The sequence below is a fragment of the Patagioenas fasciata genome, chromosome 1 (genome assembly GCF_037038585.1).
Source record: "Patagioenas fasciata isolate bPatFas1 chromosome 1, bPatFas1.hap1, whole genome shotgun sequence".
Classification (NCBI taxonomy): Eukaryota; Metazoa; Chordata; class Aves; order Columbiformes; family Columbidae; genus Patagioenas; species Patagioenas fasciata.
In genome coordinates, this window is record NC_092520.1 from 181,066,729 (window position 1) to 181,088,378 (window position 21,650).

Consider the following 21,650-nt stretch of genomic DNA (forward strand, 5'->3'; position numbering starts at 1 on the left):
TAGTATTTGTGTTTGAGCACTGGAAGAAGCATCAAGTTTCTGAACAGAGTAAAATAAATCCTGTCTAGTATGTCTACTTTCATAGCTATCCAGTATGGCTACTAGTTGTATCACACAGACATACACTCATGCACACAGTTAACAGAAAGTACTTGACAAACAAGTTCTGCCGTTACAAAGGGAGGATGATTGTATTGTTGCAGAACATAAAACTGAAAAGAAAGACAAAGGTGCAGTATACCACTGTCACAACGACAATTATAGTAACTTGAAAATAAGAAATACATTGTGAATCTCAGAACTAATTGTTGGCAAGAAAACCAAACAACAACAAAACCAGTGCTTGCTAATATTAATATTTATTTTGATTCATAATAGATATTTTCCTAAACCATGTTATTGGTTAGTTACATATATTACCCGTTTTTCTTTCTTCCTCTTCGAGTAATGACTTTTTCCACAAATCTGTGTATGCACATGTGAACAAAATATTCATAAATGTTAATTACTCATTACTTCCTATTTATTATTCCGTATTATCATTCATGATTTTTACACACCATCTTAAAAATCTGTGGCTACTTCTCCTGCAAGCAGAATAATACTTTGTCATTTGGAAGCCTAGCAGACATCACAGAGACCAAAAGTCAAAACAAACATTTTCAGAAGACCTTGCACAGGCTATTTAGTAGTTCTTATGAATGTAGGATATATTCTCTGCAACTCAAATCAGTACATTTTCCAGATAATGCATTCATTGTGAAAAATTCAGCCAACTTCAGTTAAGACCAGTATTGTCATTTGGATTTCTCTGTCTCTACAAATTGCCCATCATATTAATGTTTATACAATATCCCATTTTTCCCTGCACATCATCCTACAGTTAGTTTTCCTCCAGAATAATATTATACCTAACTCAGTTTGGAAATGATTCTGTGTATATTCTTACAGGCAATAATATGTAACTTCAGAGAAAGCACAAGATACATGCTTCTTCTTAGTTCCTTCTTTATCATATTCCTTTCTGGCCTCAATTTTTGCATTGTATAATTAAAATCCAAATTGAAAATACTCAATCTACTACCTATGATGTTTCTGTGGACCACTTATGATGAATTATGGCTCATAAGTGGTCATCAAGTGATCATCACCTCTTATACATATTTAGAATATATGCAACAAGAAGTATAAATCTGGATGTATTTATAACTTGGAATTTGTCCTGAAAATTCATCATATTTAGGTCATTGTCAATAACATTGCCACATTATTTCCAAATGCATTTTCTGTTTAACACTTACGTAACATTAAGCTTAAAATGTATTTTATAGATTTTTTTTTTCTAAAACATTACTTTATCATTATTTTCACTGTAACTGTATTTTAATAATATCTAATCAAACGCATATGAAGACTTCCAGTGGTAACAATTAGAACCTTAAGAGTGGGAATTTCCTGTGTTCCTTCAGAGCCTGTAAATTAGGTCATGTCTGAAGAACTGCCTAATATCTGAATATCTGAATAATATTTAGTTCCAACCTCTGGAGACAACAGGTCCAGAACTCTGGAAGTGTCCCACAGATTCGGATCGGAACATTTGCCAGTTTACTTAAAATTAAGACACCCCGCATTTTGTTGCATTTTAAAATAGTAATCTTCAGGAAAATATTTATCAACCGATCAATAATTTAAGAATAAGTTTTAGTCTCTTCTCATTCTTTTTTTCCTAAACTTTCACAGCAAAATACACATGCCTGAGAATAACAGTCTATCTAATAAAATTGAAAGAGAAATCACATATATAGTATTTATATCTACATTATCTGAGCAGATGTCAGTTTATTTTTACATATTCCTGTACCCACCTCACATATTTTTTGTCATCAGAGTTGAATTTGTCATGAAGTTGACACTTTTAGATTTCTGTCTACTATGGAGAGAGCTTTGCCTGGTAAGTCTTTCAAAATTTTAAATGTTTCCTATGTATAGTCACATGCTATTTCTTTTGCGGACTAGATCAACAAATACACTTTCCATGGACTATAGTCAATCAAAACATGATGACTTCCTCCAATGAGGGGGAAAGTATGCCTTCCGCTACGAAAACAATATTTCATAAAATACGTGAAAGAATCATGAAAAATAAGTAGAGGAAGCCTGGGACTTCAACAGTGGAAAAGGAATACATTATGAGGGAGCTGGACGAAGGTTTTTATGGTTTTTGTGTATTGCCTGAACTAGGCAGGAAACAACATCTATAATGTTCTCTACAACCCACTTCCCTTGTAGCAACAGAGGATACATCTCCATGGACAAGGTCTTCTAATAACAAGAGGGTGGAGGAGGGGGTAGATCTAGACCAGGTTTGCTTATATATTACATATACTACACATATAAATTTGCTTACATATATGACACGTATAGGGAATATTTAAACTCTGTTGCAAAAAGCAACATGAAGTGACTTGGTGACCTAATGCCATCTTATTGCACTTCAAGATAATATTTGTGTGGCTTTTGAACCACACATTTCCTTACCTGGTGTGAAGAAATAAAACCACCCACCACTGGCAAAAAATTTATTCTCCACCAAGTAACGTGAAGCAACTTCCTTCTAATGATTATGATGCATCATAAATTCAAAATAAATTAGTGCCCATTAAAACGTAGGCTTCTCATGATTTGTGTTACTGATGCTGCTTATACATCATACATTCCTGGAGCCACCTTTCATCTAAGGAGTTATGTTGATATTCTTCAGCCAGAACATATTAAAACAATCCAATGAAATATACCACTTCTACAAGGACTTAACATGTATGCCTGTGAGGAGAATATCACTTAGATTTCCTAATGAAAGAATTATTTTCTTCCCACAGGGGGAACTATGTTTCCTGAGTCCGTTTTAATATATCCTACTGAAAAGCATTTGGTTAGAAAGTTGAATGATCTAGGCAATATGTATATCTGAAGACCTTGTCAGGTAAATTTTTTATAACAGGAGAAATTATCCAGAAGAAATTCTATTATATGAATTTGTTCTTGTCTTAATCCCATATGCCACTTCAGCTCTGTTTCTCTGAACATAGGGTCAAGTGCTTTGCACTCAGGTTACTGTTTACATTTGAGTAAGTAAATATGAAAACCTTCTAAATCACAATGGCAATGGTTTATATAACCTTGCACATTCTTTGCACAGGTAAAATCTATGGCGCTGTCTCAAAGACAAGAAAATCACTGCCACGTAGACTATGTTTGTGGCATGCTATTTGATTTAAAAGGAACAATACATAAAATTAAAACTAGCATTGCTTGAAGCACTCTTATGATTTAACATTCATTTTATTCTCAAACTGAAATAAAAGTTTCAAGTCTCAGAATTTTCAGTTCAATTAAAACTCTTCAAATAAATCACTCTAAAGTATCTAAATGTCTTCTGTCATACAAATAAACAAATTAGAAATATATCCAGTATTCCCATGATCGAATTCTTCTTCTTAGCTTTTCAAAATAATTGCATTTAGTTCAGGTCATCTGGTACTATATTGCCTTTCATTACCATAGAATCATAGAATCAAAGAATCATAGAATTATTTTGGTTGGAAAATACCCTCAGGATCATTGAGTCCAACCATAACCTAATCTAACTCTACCACTAAACCATGTCCCTAAGTGCCTCATCTAAATGTCTTTTAAACACCTCCAGGGATGGTAACTCCACCACTTCCCTGGGTAGCCTGTTTCAATGTCTGACAACCCCTTCCGTGAAGAATTTTTCCTAGTATCCAAACTAAACCTCCCCTGGCACAACTTGAGGCCATGTCCTCTTGTCCTATCACTTGCTACTTGGGAGAACAAACCAACACCCTCCATGCTACAACCTCTTTTCAGGTAGTTGTAGACAGCAATAAGGTCTCTCATCAGCCTCCCTTTCTCAAGGCTAAACCGCCCCAGTTCCCTCAACTGTGCCTCATCAGGCTTGTGCTCCAGGCCCCTCATCAACTTCATCACCCTCCTCTACACTCTCTCTAGTTCTTCAATGTCTTTCTTACGATGAAGGGCCCAAAACTGAACACACTATTCAAGGTGGGGCCTCACCAGTGCTGAGTATAGTGGTATGATCATTTCTCCAGTCCTGTTGGCCACATTATTCCTGATACAAGCCAGGATGCTGTTGACCTTTTTGATCACTTGGGCACACTGCTGTCTCATATTCAGCCAGCTGTCAATCAAGATCCTCAGGTCCTTTTCTGCCAGGCAGCTTTCCAGCCACTCTTCCCCCAGCCTGTAGCATTGCCTGAGGTTGTTGTGACCCAAGTGCAGGACATGGCACTTGGCCTTGTTAAACCTCATACAATTGGCCTCAGCTCAATGATCCAGCCAGTCCAGATCTCTCTGTATGGCAATCCTACCCTCCAGCAGTTCAACACTCCCACCAAATTTGGTGTCATCTGCAAACTTACTAACGGTGCACTCTATACTCTCATCTAGATTATTGATAAAGAGATTTAACAGAACTGACCCCAATACTGAGCCCTGGGGAACAACACTTGTGACTGGCTGCCAACTGGATTTGGCTCTGTTCACCACAACTCTTTGAGCCCAGCCATCCAGCCAGTTCTTTTTCCATCACAGAGTGCACCCATCCAGGCCACAAGCTGCCAGTTTCTCCAGGAGAATGCTGTGGGATACGGTGTCAAAGGTTTTACTGAAGACAACATCCAAAGCCTTTCCCTCATCTACTAGGTGGGTCACCTTGTCATAGAAGGAGGTCAGGTTGGACAAACATGACCTGCATTTATAAACCCAGGCTGACTGGGCCTGATTGCATGGTTTTCTTCTATGTACCATGTGATGTCACTCAGGATGATCTGTTCGATGACTAAGCTCTCTCAGCACCCCTGGATGTATCCCATCTGGCCCCATAGACTTGTGGGTGTCCCAGTGGTGTAGCAGGTGTACCAAACTGTTTAAAAAAAATTGCAACTCTACAGTTTTAAATTCAGTATAATCCCAATTGCTGAACCATGTTGGTGTTCATTATATATTTAGTCACATAATGCACATTGGGCCTCACTCTGAGATTAATTTCCCCATCACATTTTGGGATGTGTAGCCCTTCTGCAAGTCTAGCCCATAGAAGCAAGGTGTTTGCAAGTTTTTTCTGTCACACCTTTTTTTTTTTTTTTTTTTTTTAATTTTCTCTAACTTCCTATGACAATAAAATGTGTTAATCAAACCTGATTATTCAGGTCATCAGCCCCTTATAACCATCTCTGACGTTGACTAAATTCTCTTCTCACACGACAATCACACAATTTCAGGTCATTACCTGAAAGTGTTTTGCTAAATAGTTTGTTGCTTCAATGAATAATCAGAATGATCCTTGCTGTCACTCCACTCCTCAGTGCACTTTTCAGCACTGGAACTCTACAAAACCCAATAAATTAAAATTGAAGTTTGGAGACTCATAGTGTAGGTGAAGTTGTACTGTGTCCTTAGATTTTTACTTTTTATTTATGAAGCAGAGATAAGCTTACTGCCAAATCAGTCAGGAGTTTAATCAAATGATTAATTTAATAAACTGAAATTCACCAGTTTTGCACAAATACTGTAAATCCTCAAAACTAATCTCCTATATTTCATTTATATTTTGGAGAAAATACATGAATCATTTATGGATGTCTTTTTAAGGTTGACATAAATAAAAATGAGATTTTAATTAGTGCCTCTGGGAGCACTTAAGTCATTGAAAGTACACTGTCAAGAGATCTTGATGTTACAAACACCTATGGATAAACATATTTGCATAAATATATAAACATGTTTATATGTTGTCTTGAAGCAGGTTAAAAATGTATTTTAACTTTGAACTTTAGGAGATCACTAAGGTATTTAAAATTTAGCACATATTGCAGGATTAGCACCATGGTACCCATACTTGGAACAGAGTCCCAGGCAGTTATTTCACATGCCTCTGAAAAGAGCATAACATCATCAGTGAAAACTGTCGTTCATCACTATGCATATTGATTAATCTCTTGTAAGTTTTACTTTATTCTTTTACTTCTTCCAGCGTCACTAGCAAGGCGTGACTCTAGAACATTTGGCTATAAATTCAAAGATGACCTGCAGATTCACTATATGTAGCACATGACTTCTTTATCAGTAATGTAGCTATTTAACTTTAATTCTTTTATTTTACTGCTTTTGCTCTGCAGATCCCCATGTAAACTAATTAAATAACTAAGTAACTAAATTAAAAAATCTTATTTCACCAGAAGTAATGTCATGCCTCTTTGCACCAGCTTTAAAACCTTATATTCCTTAATCAAGTGTTTCATAGTAACATTTATAAAGTATGGTCTCTTATGGACTGAATAGTTCCTGCAAAGACAGTCTTTAAGTAGAATATACAGAAGTAAAACCTCTTGCATTTTTTTATTTGCTGCTCTGGAAATTACAACTATTCTGATTAGGCAAATAACAACAGATTCAGCTACTTAATTACACAAACTCAAAGCTTAGTAACATCACAATAAGGAGGGATTAATTCGGTCATTTGGGTATATGTCAATAATTCAAACACTTTAGAACCGAACTGCTCTTGAAGCTTTTCTGAGTGAATTTTGGCTTCCAAGGACACAAGATCACTCCCCCTCCTAGGGAAGGTCAAACAGGACAGCCACCACCTTTACTTGTGCCAGTCCTACCCTAAGCTATTGCAGTCTTTTGAAAGCCCTGACATTAAATTATATACTACTATGTAGAAAATAACAACAAGATAAAAGCTAGAATATATCTGCAAATCTGGAAGCAGCATGTGTGGGACAGAGAAGTTCATTCTTTTTAAAAGGAGAAAAAAATTCAGCAAAGTAAATCCTGTTCCTGGAAAGACAGAGTCCTCCACAGAAGGGATATGAGTAAGGTTTATACCATGACAAAATTGGCACTGCCAGCTGATCCTGATAGGGAAGCATTTGGGGATCTTGTTACAAAGAGGCTTAAGTGTATTCAGTTTTCAAACCATTCACAGAAGAGAAGTAAATATAACAGATCCATAGATTCCTATCAGCTTATAATCAGCTACAAAAGAATGTGAACTTGGTCAATTATTAGACAAACAAGCTATTATCCTGTTTGTGTTTTTTTTTTTTTTTTCTTAGCTAGTGATGGAAGAAAGGGAATTATGGGTACGGTGAAAGTCATTGCAAGATTAGAGAAGATTTACAAGCTAATAGGTAATCTTTAAATTACCATGTATTTTTAGCAGTATGCAACCTAGTATAACTGAGTCAGTGACACTGAAATATAGGAGAATTATAATGTGTGCAGCATACAAGAGGAAGAGTAAAGAAGAAAATCAAACCTTAACCAGAATAGCTCAAAACCACCAACCATGGGTGCATATCTCTAAAAGGAAGCATTCTTAGATTTCAGGGTCTCCCTATAAAATATTAGCATATTTGCGCAAAATGGACATCTGAAATCTTCCTCTAGATTCCTTTAGCATTCACAAACCCAAGAAGTCTTTCTGAACCATCATTCATTTGACGTGTTTTGGACATTTAACATAGGAAGGGATGAATCAGAGATTTCCATTTTTATTGACTGACAACAGAGGATGTCTAGACAACTGGATCAGATGTAGTCACCTATGCTGAGGAATATGAAAGACATTAATCTTGTCCATATAATCTCTAGTTACTATTGTTAAAAAGCTGTAAGGGGAGTACTACTTCCTTCAAAGTTTTCTAAAAGTCAAAGTACTTAGCGATAAGTGTTTCAAGTAGAAAACCAAACATAACACGTTTCCATCATCAGTGGGAAAGTGTTGTGAGAAGTGTTTGAACTAGATGAGGAAATCAACATCTTATTTCACAATAGAGGCTCCTATTTAAATTACACTCTTTCATTTGGTTGTCTAGTCATAGTATATAGTATATATTCAAACAAACAAAAGTCTAGTCAGCGAAAAAAAAAAAAACAAAACAACGCTTCTTGACCATTAAAAAAACCTTGCCAAAATTCATGGAAAAGAAAGGTAAGTTTTTCTTTTGCTTATATGCATCAACATATATTAACTACTAAAGCTGCAGCTGATTGTGCTCTTTGATGTATATAATCTTGATAGAATATCACTGTTAGATGAAAAGGTTCTGATTTATCAAAACTTCTTCATATGATATATATGTTTATCTACATGTGTTGTATGCAGTCTCTGCAAAAATCTTCAAAAACAGTTAATCAGTTAAAAGACTGAAGTAATTATAAAAGACAACTTAGAACCACCTCGTTCTTTGATTCCTGTAGGTCTCCTGGCATCAGCATAAGCCTGTCACTAAGACCCTGGTCCACTTACCTCTATTGATGACTACAAATCTACCTATCTTTATAAACAGCAAAAATCTCTGCTGTTGCCATTTGATATTGGCTTAGAATATCTTCTAAACATATCAGTGCAACTCTGTTTCCCTTAAATATACCCTTCAAAACAAACAAAGGAATAGTTCTTAGACATTCCAAAACAATGGACCAGTAAATTTCTATAATAAGTTCTTTGTAAAGTGCTGGGTTTATTATTTCATTTGAAGTGCTGGTGTGACTACAATGGTATACACAGCTTGAGTAGATAGACCTTTCCTTCCCCACAGTACTTCTCTGGTATCTGCTTAAATATTTCCTAATTCCCAGTTGTACTAGACCATTGTTTCACTACCTTTGAATTATGCGATACACATCACAAATACAGCCATTGTATGATCCAGTGATATGAAAAACTCTACGGGAACTAATCCAACATTATTAGTACACACAAAATCAGCATTCTTTCGTCAAAGTTTTACTAGCTCAATGAATATATCAAAGGCCTAAGTTTGTCCCTTGTTATCTTTCTTAAACAAACTCAAAGTTTTAGTCCCTTAGAAAATGTATTTTACGAGACATGCTATTTATTTTTGTTTGACTTTGACCCTTTACTTGAAACTAAGTGGGAGGAAAAAAAAAGAATCTTCTTTGCAGATAAAAAAGCTGTCAGTATTGATTACTTTACTTACAGAAATTCCTGCCTACAAACCCAACTGAAGATCAAGACAAATACAGAGCCTTAAACAGGAAAAAAATGCTTAACTAACATTCATTATGTAGTCCACATTGCCTACTTGTATGTAAATGAGAACTGTTTTAGTAAAGGGCTTGAGTTAATTAAATTAAAGTTAGCACAAATATTTCTATGATATGCATGAAATCATTATTAATAACCTATGGTTTGGATACCGGAAGAGCTTGGTAGAAACAAAATGGGAATTCTTTGTCACATGTCTTTCTGACAATTATTCAAAATTAACATAAACATACAGTAAATGACAAAAAAACCCTTATTTCCTTAACTTTGAGACTGGCTTCTTGAGTGTGGTTTAACAGATCCCAGTACAAACTATGTTTCACAAAAATTTGACAAAATTGGATCCCCAAATGTGATTGAATATTTTACAATTAGATCTCATCTGGTCAGCCAAACATAACAAGTTGCTGAGTAAAAAACCAGCTTGCTCCTGCAGATAAGATGATAAACCTGTTTGGGAAAAAAAAAAAAAAAGTCTAAAATCATCTAGAATGCATCTGCTTTTTTAAATCTTTCTTCCCACAACCACTTTAAAGAGTGTTTTCTAAACGCTAGGGAAGGCCTCTTTGAAACAGCCGTTGCTACTGCAGAACACTGCCCTGCAAGGTACAGTCTTACTAAAAATCAAAGCCTTCCAAGATATGCAAAAAGTGGCTGCACTACCCTTCCAAGGCTTTATCAGGCTTCCTTATCATCCAGGTCTTATTTTAAAAACTGAACTACTGTTTGTTTGTTTGTTTATTTTACTTTTGATACCTCTTTTTTGTACTTATCTCCATTTGTTAGTAAGATTCAAAATGCTCTGTTCTTGTGTCACCTCATTATTACTTCTTGTCCTTTATCTGTGAGTCTCAAATTAACTTGACATAGATGTTTTACATGTATTTTAGGCTAAATGTGAAGTATTCCCTCATGCCCATGAGGCATTCAGTAAGTTGATAAGTTCTGCTTTCAAGGACGCTCGAAATGAGGTTATTAAAATTCAATGCTTTGCATATTCTGATGGCAAAAAACACTTGTCCCTGACAACAAAGGACATAGGTCAGTTTAAGAAAGGTTCTCAATCTCCTTATCCATGGCCACTGAATTCCTTGTGCCAGTACTTGTAAAACCAAAATATGAATATATTACCAGGGAGGAAGAAAAGTGTAGGAGCCCAGGTCCTGTCCAAAAGTAAAAAGCTATAACCATCTGTTGTTTGTGTTACATGGATTTCGCAACTGTCATCTCCACTGTGCACGCCATTTCATCTTCACAGCAATATCACCAAAACACCCACTGAGATAAAAATCACAAATATTTTGAACATACCATATGATATGTTATTTTCCAAATTAATGTTTGACAAAGTCAAAATGAGAACTTGTCTATAGGTTACTTTTTTGTTGTCACCTTAAAAGTCCTTTAAGTGTTTGCTACTATTTGGAAATATTTAACTTCAAACTTGAACAACTTAAGAAACAGCAAAGAGAGAGCAAGTTATTAAATGTTGCATTTTTTAGTTATTAGCATGTTTTGAAAAACAGTAAAGAACATCACTGTATTTACACAGCAACTTTCTTCAAAAGGGTCCAAAGGTGCTTTTTAAATTATTTACTTCGAAACATAACCTAGAATTTAAATGGACCTTTCTTTTTTGAACTTCAGACTGGCAAGACTGTCTCACATTTCACATGTGGATATGGCTTGAAGGATTTATCAGCTCAAGCTAATCTCTATATCCCAATGTCACTCCCCAAAAGTTATTAAAAACCAAATCAAAACAAAACAAAGCAAAACACAACAAAAACAATCAAGACCCCAAACTGAAACTGTCCTTGGAAAAACGACAGAAAAAGAGTAACAGACAAGTGAGCAAACCAACTGCTTTTTCCCTGAGGAAATCTAAAACTCAAGGTCAGCTGTGTCTGAAATCACCAGACCTGTCACATGGTTTTCATAGCAGCCACTAAGACTCCTATCAAACCTACACTGAAAGCAATGAAAACATTTTTACTGGAAACAGATAGAGCTCTGATAAGAAGCTCTCTAATCACCTTTGGCTGGTTAGTGCTGTGCAAAGTGAGGGGTGAATTTTTGAAAAAGAGAAAAATGAGCTGAGAGAACCTGAGGTCAAACGTATATTAACTTTTTCTTGAATTCCTTAATAATCGTATGTGTTAGAGCACACATGTGGTTTTGTAAGTATGTATACATATATGAATACATATATAGTTTATAAATACAAGAATATATACATGCACACATTTTATATATGTGTGTTCATAGGCATACAGCAACACAGGTTGCTCTATTCAGGTAACTTACTTAATTCTATTTTAACCCAGCTTCTGCCCTCCAGTAACAAAAGTTTGGAGGTCTCAGTCACAGTCCCTTGGGTGAAGGACTCCATCACAAAACCATCACCCTTAATTTAATTCAATTGACAGTCTCTGCTCAAGAGAGGCAGAAGAAGGAGTTGCCATGGAGACTGAACTATTGCTCTTCTCCAGAGGATGCTTTTTTCAAGCACGGGCTGAACAGTAGAGGCTGTGCAATACCTCTAACCTTGATCACATCACAGGATCTTGCTTTTTGGGATGGCTTTTCAGTAAACTCCAACAAATGTCCAGGAGATGGGGGGGGAAAGAGAGAGCTTAAGAAAACAAACAAACAAACCAACCCAACAAAAAACAGTATGAAAGTGCACAGTATACCAGATTGAGAGAGGAAAAGTGTTTCATATTGATTTGATTTATCAGATTTGTCACCTCTGCTTAGTGCTTTCCTAATGGGGTGAATGCTGTGCTTGACCTATTTGCTGGAATGAACCAGGACTGCAGGAGACCATATGGATTGCCAGATGGTCCGCTATAATTTAATACCATTTATTCCAAGTATGAAGTAAGTGATAAACATAATTAACATTCTTTTAGCTCCTTACTAGATGCCTTTTATTAGTTTCTTTTTTTCTTTTTTTTTCTCAGGCATTGAAAGGTAAGTTAATACCTTGTTACTGGAACACAGATGCCAGCTAATTACCGTAAGAGGCTGCAGCCTCCAAAGCAAAGAGCATCTGCACAGACTCTAACTTATTCACTGACCCCACTGTGATGATTAATAGGTTGAATGCTAATCTCTAATGAGGATGACAGATCTTAGATGTTTTCAGGTTACCTTAATTAGTAGTATGATGAACAGTGTTCATTACAAAGGTACGTGTCACACTTCATAGTAAACAATACACCTTGTACTCATGGTCTGAACATGAATTTCACATTACAGCACATCAAATGCTAAGGAATCAAACCACCTTCAGACAGTAAAAACAATGGAGTGATTTCCTTCAGAAATGTTTTTCCTGATTGCTATTTCATATGGTGCCAGTGATTGTCTAAATGGCCTATTTTTTAGGAAGTGGTTCTAGAGAATCTATGGCTTCAAAGAGTGTTTACATCAGACAGGGTTGTTGTTCTCAACATTTTAAGACCATGAGTCTATAACAAGATATTCAAACAACTTAGCCTACTGCTTCTGTGCTGATAATATTCACAGTGACTGGAGTAGGTGTTAGCAGAACAAATAGTAAGCTATTTTGTAATTTTTAATGTCAATGTACAGGTGAAGTTACTATGCTGGTACTCAGAACAGTAAAATAAGTATTAGTGAAAAGTTAGTATTACTGAATGCTTTATATTTTACATTAGAAGTGGTGCACATTGAATCTCACAGATAAAAATGACTACAGCTAAACGTCCTGTGATTTTCATCTGTACTGTTAAAAAAACTTGGAAGAACACTGAGATGATAGGAACATCATAAATTAAATGTTATTCAAAGATCAAAACAAAAGAACAGCACCTGCGCTATAAAGCAAATCTGCCCTTAGAATATTTATCTCCAGTTAGAAAACATGGTGAACAACAGTCCAGGTCAAAAGTCACAGCACAGGGAAAACAGAAACAAACTCCGGGTTTTCCACACCTGTATTCTTACTTGTTTCAGCACTTGGGCCCTGCACTTGTTCAGGGGCCTCCACACTTACATGTGTACCTCCACAGTGCAAGTGCTGATGCATCCTTAAGAAGCAGCTACCTTAGAGGGGATCCAAATGTGACAGGACATATCTGCTCATTTACTCCACTCTTGACTGCAGTAGTTCAAGTTACCACTTCACCCAGTGAATTTTGGTGAATCACTTTATGATTCTCTACTAATATATGAATAAAAATGGGATCAAAATCCCTGAAGAGCAAGCTTTTGTTGATAGTGACATCACATGTCAAGACATCTTTATAAGGTCTCTCTGCCAACATTCTAAAAAATAGGATCCATTTTCCATCTCATTAACTGAAGAGTATTTACTTGAGGTGCTTAAGCTAATGCTATGCTTACTGCAGGTTCTTTTTTACAGTCAGAAGGGAAAGACAAGCACTTAAGAGAGCAACTTAAGTAACCTGAATTCCTCTCTGTAGGCACTTGCCTCTTTTCCCTGACTGCTGAAGGAGCTAGGGTCATTTGGGTGTCAAAACTTCAGGGACGTTGAAATCAGAGATAAAATGTTACCATCTCAAAAATGAGACTTCATGCTTCCTTCAATAGGTTTACTGGATAATACTGGACTTTATTATTACACAGATACAACCTCTGAAAAATATTGGAGTGATGTTCTTCATTGTTTAAAGATATTGAATTTCAGTGTGCTCTTGGCATAATTTTTTCAGTTTCTATGTATATACATTTAGACATACGTATATATACATACACACACATATACAGGTATGCATATAACTGCTCCATCATTGTGAACAGTCTGAGATGTTCCAAGTGGTCACCTCACAACATCTGAAGAAAGGGCAATGCCAGATCTATTGCCAAAATAACCTCTCAACTGCCTGAAAAAGTGTTTTGCCTAAATATTGGCTAGCTCCCACCAATACTTGAAAAAAATATTCTGAAAGAATGAAGAAATTGAGTAGAATTTAAGAGTTAGACTTTGAAGCTGATAGACCAAAACCTACCCAAGCAGGTTTGACAGCACTTAAACATGACTTCATACTTTAAAATCCTTCTTCATCTATCTTGTTCTTTACTTACTTGCTCATAAGAAAGATTATATCAGAGCATTTCTGTTTACTGTTCATTTCAGTCCCAAGAATAAGACTGTATCCTAACTGTCATATAGATGGCAGGTATGAAACATGGCTCTTGGTCTAAATGGAAAGCAGACTTTTATTTCAGGGCAAATAGGGACAAGATATGAAATCGCTGTCTACAGAGGAATACCTGTGCCTGACTAGCAAACCCTCATAGTCAGAATAGATTTCTGTGTTTAAACTCCATCATCTGATCTACTGAGAGATCTCATCAAGGCAGTGGAAATTGAACAAATGTACCCCCAGGCTCAGGAAAAATTACTTGGCCATTGCTTTGTTGGAAAATGTGTCTCTCTGAAAATGTGAATTTAGAGCAAAATTGCAAAATAGAATTTGGTAAAGGAACAAACAAAAGGCCCTAAGGGGAAAGCAAAAAGGAAGAGAATACAAAATGCTTTAAAAGTGAAAGTAAACAGTACTTTAAAAATGATGTGGTTATCAGTACTCTCTGATAAAATATGATACAAAAGAAGCATGTATTTTCGTAAATTCTTTAGGTAATAATGATAAGATCACATAGTAATTAACTTTAAACATTTTTAGAACACAGAAAAAAACCCACCAAACTATATTTCCAAATTTCACAAATGTCTTACCTCCTGCATACATGACAGCCAACATTATTGATGATATCCAAGCTATCTCACTATATGATGTGTGGAAGATTTCTTGTATTTCTTTGAAGAATACCGTGATGGCTTTGGGGAATGCATAGGAAAATCCAATGGAGATAAAAGCCCCAAAGACCACAACCCATCCCCAGCCTCCATCTGGAGGTGGGTACTGTGGCGCTCCTGTTGCTGGTGGCATTTTTGGTCTCTGTCTCTTCTTTAACTAGGCTGAAAAAGAAGAGAAGAAACACAGTTTCAAACAGTTTTCCTTTATCAAACTGCAGTATTCAATAATCATCGGCAGGAATTATAAAGAATCCTCAGAGCAGAGACCAATTTCCTGCATCCAAGGAACCACAAAGTGCGAGTACCTGATTATAGAAGCAAAATGTTTTCTGAAAAAAAAAATTATGTGGCAAGAATATTTGCAATATCCTATTCAGTGTGTGGTGACTACCACAAATCACTGATCTCAGTCACTGAAGTTGCGTTTGCAATTAGTCTCTTACGGGAAAGTGATGTGTTTGTGCAGGTTAATTTATGTAGCTATATGTACAGTGTGGATCTAGCACAGGAATGAAACAGAGGAAAAAAAAATGGCAAAGTGACTTATAGGAAGCTATGGAAAAAAGTTATAATAAATTATCACTAAATGCCATTTTGCTATCAAGATTTACTGTACCTCAGCAAAATCATCTGCAATAACAGCAAAGAATTTATTACACAGTTTTTTATCATATACTGTCATTATCCAATTCTTAGCATTGTTGGTCTCTCTTGCTTATCTGATGAGAATAGCTAAAGAACAGATCCTAAGCAGGGATGTAAATTTCTTGTGTATCCATAAAATAAGTACAAAATATTACAATTCCATATTGAACTCTTATTTTTATTATTTTCATCTTCATATCAATTGATGCTGATATTACTTGCAGGAACAAGGTGGATCTTGATGGTACTATTTTTTGTCTGTTTTCATGTTAGAAGACATCAGGAAGTCTTCCACTAATAACCTCACAAACTTTCCACAGCTATTCTCTAATTTAGAATTTACTATAATAGATGCCACCAGAATGATATCTTAGAGAGGTTCTGAGAGGTGCAACCAAGACGTTCAGATAGCTCAAGAAATTATAGGTAATCTGCATAAAACTCCTAAAGCTTGAAATAATTTTTGTACTGTCATTATTATCCTGATACCTAAAAACTTAAGATTTCTACATTCTGCATAACCATTTTAGAAAATATGTAGAAGCAAGAATCCATTTTGTAATTCTGAGATTTTTTCCACCATAAAAACCCCTTATTATTAAACAAAGAGCTGGAGTCCACTGTGTCTTGTTCTGTGTAATCCAGCCTACACAGAGAGCATGAAATGAAAATTCCTTCTTCCTCCCTGTTTCTTTCTTGGGCATTTAGGCAACTTATTACTCTTGATTGGTCTCCTGTCATAATGGTATCGAAAGCTGTGGATGATAACACTGTGTAGGCTGCTGTTATGCTTATGCATAACTGCCAGTGAATTTCTATGTGATTTCTTCCGTGCCACTTATGGCATATTCCAATTTCTCGTAGCAAACTGCATTAACACTGAGAGTGATATGATTACCTTAACAAAAACTAAAAAATGAACTGTGTCAGCTTATATTAATCTCTCGGGATAATGCCTGGAGTATTTTCAGGGTAAACATCATATAGCACTGCATGCAATATTCGCCACAAAACTATCAAAGTGTTGCTTTTGAGATTACCTAGCACTAGACTAGAGTTGTGATAGAAACCCACTGTATTTCTGATTTTTCACTTTACGGATGCTGATCGCAGACATTGCCCTATATTGACAGACCTCTGGAGGGACAGCAAAATCAACCACTAAAAGATCTGGCTTCTACGCAAGGTTGGAAAAGCCCAGGTAGTTTGGCTACTGCATCATATCATACAGATTTGCTGCTGGCAGCAATAGATCTATTGCTCTGTCTACAGTGTACATAAATATCTTTTTCTATGCATGTCCAGAAAGAACCCCTGGCATGTACTTTGTTTCTGCTTATCCTAGTCTCAGTTTAATATTAGTCCACTGACATACATCAGTGAGGAAAACCTAGGCCTGTCTCTAGAAGTAGGTGGACTAGTAGAGACAATTCCAGTTGCTGAGACTCAACTTTGGCAAAGTAGTTAAATACCAAGGGTTTTTTGTCAAATCAGGACTCATTAGAAGGAATAGTATCTCAGAAGATGATGAACTTGTAACTTATAATAGACATTGTAATGGTCGATTGCCTTCACAAGCACAAAATCTCAAATTGGCATAAAAAGCAGAACTCCGTGTGAACTGAGTGACAGTAAACAACACAGTTTGCTATCTGTTCCCGAAAGCTGTTGTTGTGCTCATCTGAGAAAACTTTTGGTTATTTCCTAAAAAAAAGGTTGACTATTGTTTTCTTACACTTCAAAGGTTTGAGCATATTTGTTTTCATATTTTATATTCATATGACAACACTTCTATTTCTAGTATAAATTTTAGTAACGCCACACAACTTCAAGGCATTGCTCTCCATAAAAATTGAAAGGGATTATCAATTTATTGAGCAAGCACTCATTTTCCCAAAAATAATATACAGTCACTTGGAAAAATCACTGCGGCCATATTAGTCGGAAGAATGCTGAAGGTTCTGGAATGTCACTGAAGGATTAGCACTTTGGAAAGATCATAGTTCACTGCTTTCTTCCTTTCAAAAGCTTCATAGTAAACTAACACGGCATTAGGGAGACGAGCAGGGGGGCATTGGCTGTTTCTACCCCACAGCCAAAAGGCAAAATGCTGCAAAACCCACTGCATGGCCAGCTTGTAACACTGTGCAGTAAAAGGCTGTCTGCTAACATACACTAGATATTGCACTGCCACAAAGTAGAGTCTGGATCACTGTATCTCACACCTCCTGTTTATCCCACAGAGTAGAGTTAATAATAGCTTCCCTGATGTTCCTTTATGATCATGATAGACAATTTTAGCTCCAGTTAATAAAAGGTGAAAAGGAGAAAAAAAATAATTAATACATGTTTGCACCAAAAGCAAAGAAGCATTAATTCTGTGAAGAATATAAAGAAATATGATAGAAAACCTAAAAAAACAGACAGGAGTGATGATGTTCATGTGAAGGACACAATACCAGACTGGAAAAAAAGAAAAAAAAGGTGAACAAGCAGCACTTGAGTAAATGAAGATCACCACCAGTGTTTGTAGTCAGTCATGTGAATTCCATCATGTGCTCACAGCTAGCAAGAGCACTGCTCATGCCTGTGCTTTTATAGGCAAGCAGTGGGTGAGGAGCACTGCCTGCCATTCGCCCAGGGAAGCAGCAGGGGAATGCCGACTGGAGCGGGTCCTGAGTGAAGTCATCCATCTCCCTTGTCTCTCTCAGACACAGAGAACTTGCTCAGCCTTTCCATACCCTGAGTCAGACAGTGCACAAAGATTTTCTCCTAAGCTCCTTCTAGTTCCCCTGTATAAATCCCATTTATATAAGCAGTGAACAAGAACATAGCTTACTATAATAAGAGCTGCATGTGTCTACTAAATAATAATATGAGAGAAACAGGGTAAGAGCACATATCTAAAATACCTGATATGCAACATTATATATTATATTATAAGTATTATATATATGTCTCAGCATATTTGAACTTAATTGTGTAAATAAGACTCAGTGAATAAAAGAGGGAAAGAGAGAAAAGGAGGGAAGGGGGAAATTGGGAAGTGAAAGAAAGAAAAAAGATGGAAAGAGAGAAAGCAGCAAGCAAGCAACAAGATTAAACTAAGAGCAAATGCTACAGCCAAATAATGCACCTTGAGACCATACACTGTAGAGTTCAGTCATGATCAACCTGTTCAGACTGCTCTTATACCAATGCTCCATTAATATTCTGCAGCTGCCAGCTGCCACAATCGACTATCAATACAACAGCTTGTCAAAGACTCTTCTGAGAAGGGGTTATGTTGTTCTCTTGTTTACAGAGACTGATTTTACTGGGAGTTTTAGTATTGTTTTTTCTGCAATATTAGGGTAACTGTTGGCTTTTCTGCTTGCATTTTGTCTGCCTTGTCCTCAATGTGCCACATCACCACTTGACTCAGCAGCCATTTGTCTCAGAGTAAAAGAGCTGGCATGTGAAAAATCTGTCCACAGTTGCCACAGAACAGTAGGAATATATGGCACGTGTATACTGCATTCCAGTTCCACACAGTAAGCCATCCTCGTGGAGTGGCTGAGAAGTACCATCGACCTTCAGACATAGGAAACAGCTATAAGAACAGGCTAAATAACCTAAGTCTTTTCCTGTATCAGTGGCAGAGCTGGGATGTGGGCTAATGTCCAAGTAAGCTGTGAGTTATGACTGTGATTTTAAAGCACGTGTGTGTTTTATAAGCTCATTAAGTAGCAAATGTAGATTAATTGTACTGCTTAATACATGAGTTAGGAGCACAGGTGGGGTACAATGTTAGCTTTATAGGTTTCAATAGTCTGTTGCTCTAGCTTGTCCGTAACGAATGTTAATTACTTGCTGTATTTGAAATAGATGACTGTGGTAGTATTAGCAAAACAATGAGCTGTATAGGAATTATACTCTTACGAAAGATCCTTGTTTAAAAGCTACAAAATTTTCAATTTTCTTATTTTTATTAACAGCTCTTTAACGAGTTCCAAGCAGGGTGGTAAGACAGAGAGTATCATCTCATTAAATGGTATTGCCTCATCAACTTCTACAAGCTATTGCCATTATCTTGTGAGCAATATTCAGTATTTGAAGAAAAAAAAAAAAAAACTCATTAGTTTTGTGAGATAGTTTTGCTCTGACACAGGATGATTTTTTTTTTTTTTTTTGTGGAGAAAGGGAGGATGTGGAAAAACTGACTGAAGGGATCAAGAGAGCTTATTCTTTGCTTTCAGCTCTAACTACTCAGTTCTGGAGGCAAAGCAGCTCCTAATGAGCTCTGGTAACCAGTATTAAACAACTGGTAATCATCCTGAAAGAGGAAAATAGGCTACATTTTGTCTGAACATCTGTATTCAGAGAATGAGGGGTATGCAATATATGAAACCCATATATATGAAAGATACACTCAGAATCTGACTTTGCTGCATTTTTTCCACTAGCGTCTAACTTGCAGCACAAATACACCCTGTGTGGGACTAAAATTGCTAAAATGTGCCCAGGCTACCTAGCATTTTAGAAAGCTGCTGTTTTTTCTAAACTTTCACCAATAAGCTTGAATCAAAGGGCCATGTCTGTGAATGCTTTTCAGACTTTTATGTGACAATAAAATATATATGTATTATAGTTTTGAAGCTTATGATAGTATTTATTATTTTTGCTAAAAGTCTGTGCAAATCTTAAAAAACACTATTTAACTTCAGTCTTTAATAGCGCCATATCTAAAAATATTAAGATATATTACTGCAGATATTTTAAGTATCAAGCTATATGTTACTGAGAAAAGACAAACTTTTTTTTCCTCAAAGAGGAGGTGAAAGAACTTGTTCTAAATATTTACATATATGAAACAAACATGGAGTCGTGTAACCCATTCATAATTTACAGTTAAGAATCAATATTATAGTATACTTGTCATCCCAATAAAGCAGCGACAAGTCAAGTATGTGTTTGAAGACAGTGTGGGAAAATAATAGCTCCTCACACATCCAAGACAGGCATATTAATATTATTCTTCCAAATGCCTAGGAGGCTGGCAGAGGCAGGCTCTGTGGAGGGAAGCAGAAGAGAGGCAAAGGCACATGTTGTAAGATAAAAATAAATGAACAAGCTCAATAACTTTCTTTCTTCTTAGGGTCTGGCATTGTAATGGGCTGGTTCTTAGTAACAGCATCAGCTGAGCAAATAATTGGATGTAAACGCAAAAACTGTTTGTTGAATTAAACAATGATGATTACAGATGTGAGTTCCTGGTGGCTGTGGGAATAATAAAAAGCCTAATTCAGTTTTACTAAGAAGACAGGAATAAAGGCACATATCATGTAATTCCTTCTTCCTGTTTGAGGACTCAAAATAGGATTATTGAGATAGAAGTGAGCCCTGTAAGATATTGATGTATAAAATGCAAAAATGTATAAATTATGCTGTGAGAGTGTAATTAAATTCCTATTTGTACTAAGGTCCTACTTCATCAGAGGCTGAGGCCAAAAACTCTTACTAAGTCAGCCACTAAAGTCAGGTTTTCACATAACTGCAGCACCCATCTGAAAAAAATATATTGAAACTGCATTTGAATTGTTGCATCATTGAAATCAGATTTTGAGCACTGCTGAGTCAGTAGTGAGATGACTAATGTAATTTGTCAAAACTAATATTAATGCAGCATTTACAATTCATTGGAGTTTTGTTGGGAGGGGGTGATTTTTATTTTTTTTTTCTTAATGTCATATGTTGTGCTGCCACATTCTTCTGGGAAACCATAGTCTATATTCACAATCACAGTCATGGGTTGGAATTCCATTCATCATGTCACCTGTTATTACTTTTTTTCATTGACTTTAAGGGAAACATAAATGACTGGCTTACTCTGGTTGACTAAATGCCTGGATGACTAAAGTTAAGTGAAATGAATTCCAACAAAAGTGATTGCAATTCTGGTTTAATTACTTCAAAAAAAAGCAGTCAATAGCATATCTCGCCTAAGGAGGTTGGCACTCCACCCAAATTGAAGTGCACTGAAATGAAATGTTGATGGCTAAATTGAAAATGCCAGCGATCCAGTCTGAA

General features: G+C 36.1%; 1 protein-coding gene across 4 annotated transcripts in view; it reads right to left on the reverse strand.

Moving 5' to 3' along the window:
• SLC16A7 (solute carrier family 16 member 7) overlaps positions 1–21,650 on the reverse strand; it is a 77,818-nt gene that overhangs the window by 14,698 nt on the left and 41,470 nt on the right. For 2 of the 4 annotated variants that reach the window (XM_071802734.1, XM_071802730.1), the window contains exon 2: positions 14,856–15,093. In XM_071802734.1, coding sequence (XP_071658835.1) covers positions 14,856–15,069 — 214 coding nt within the window. In that variant the 5' untranslated portion in view covers positions 15,070–15,093. Of the gene's footprint in view, positions 1–14,855; positions 15,099–21,650 lie in introns of all 4 variants that reach the window. The other 2 variants (XM_071802733.1, XM_065838718.2) reach the window with 1 other exon arrangement.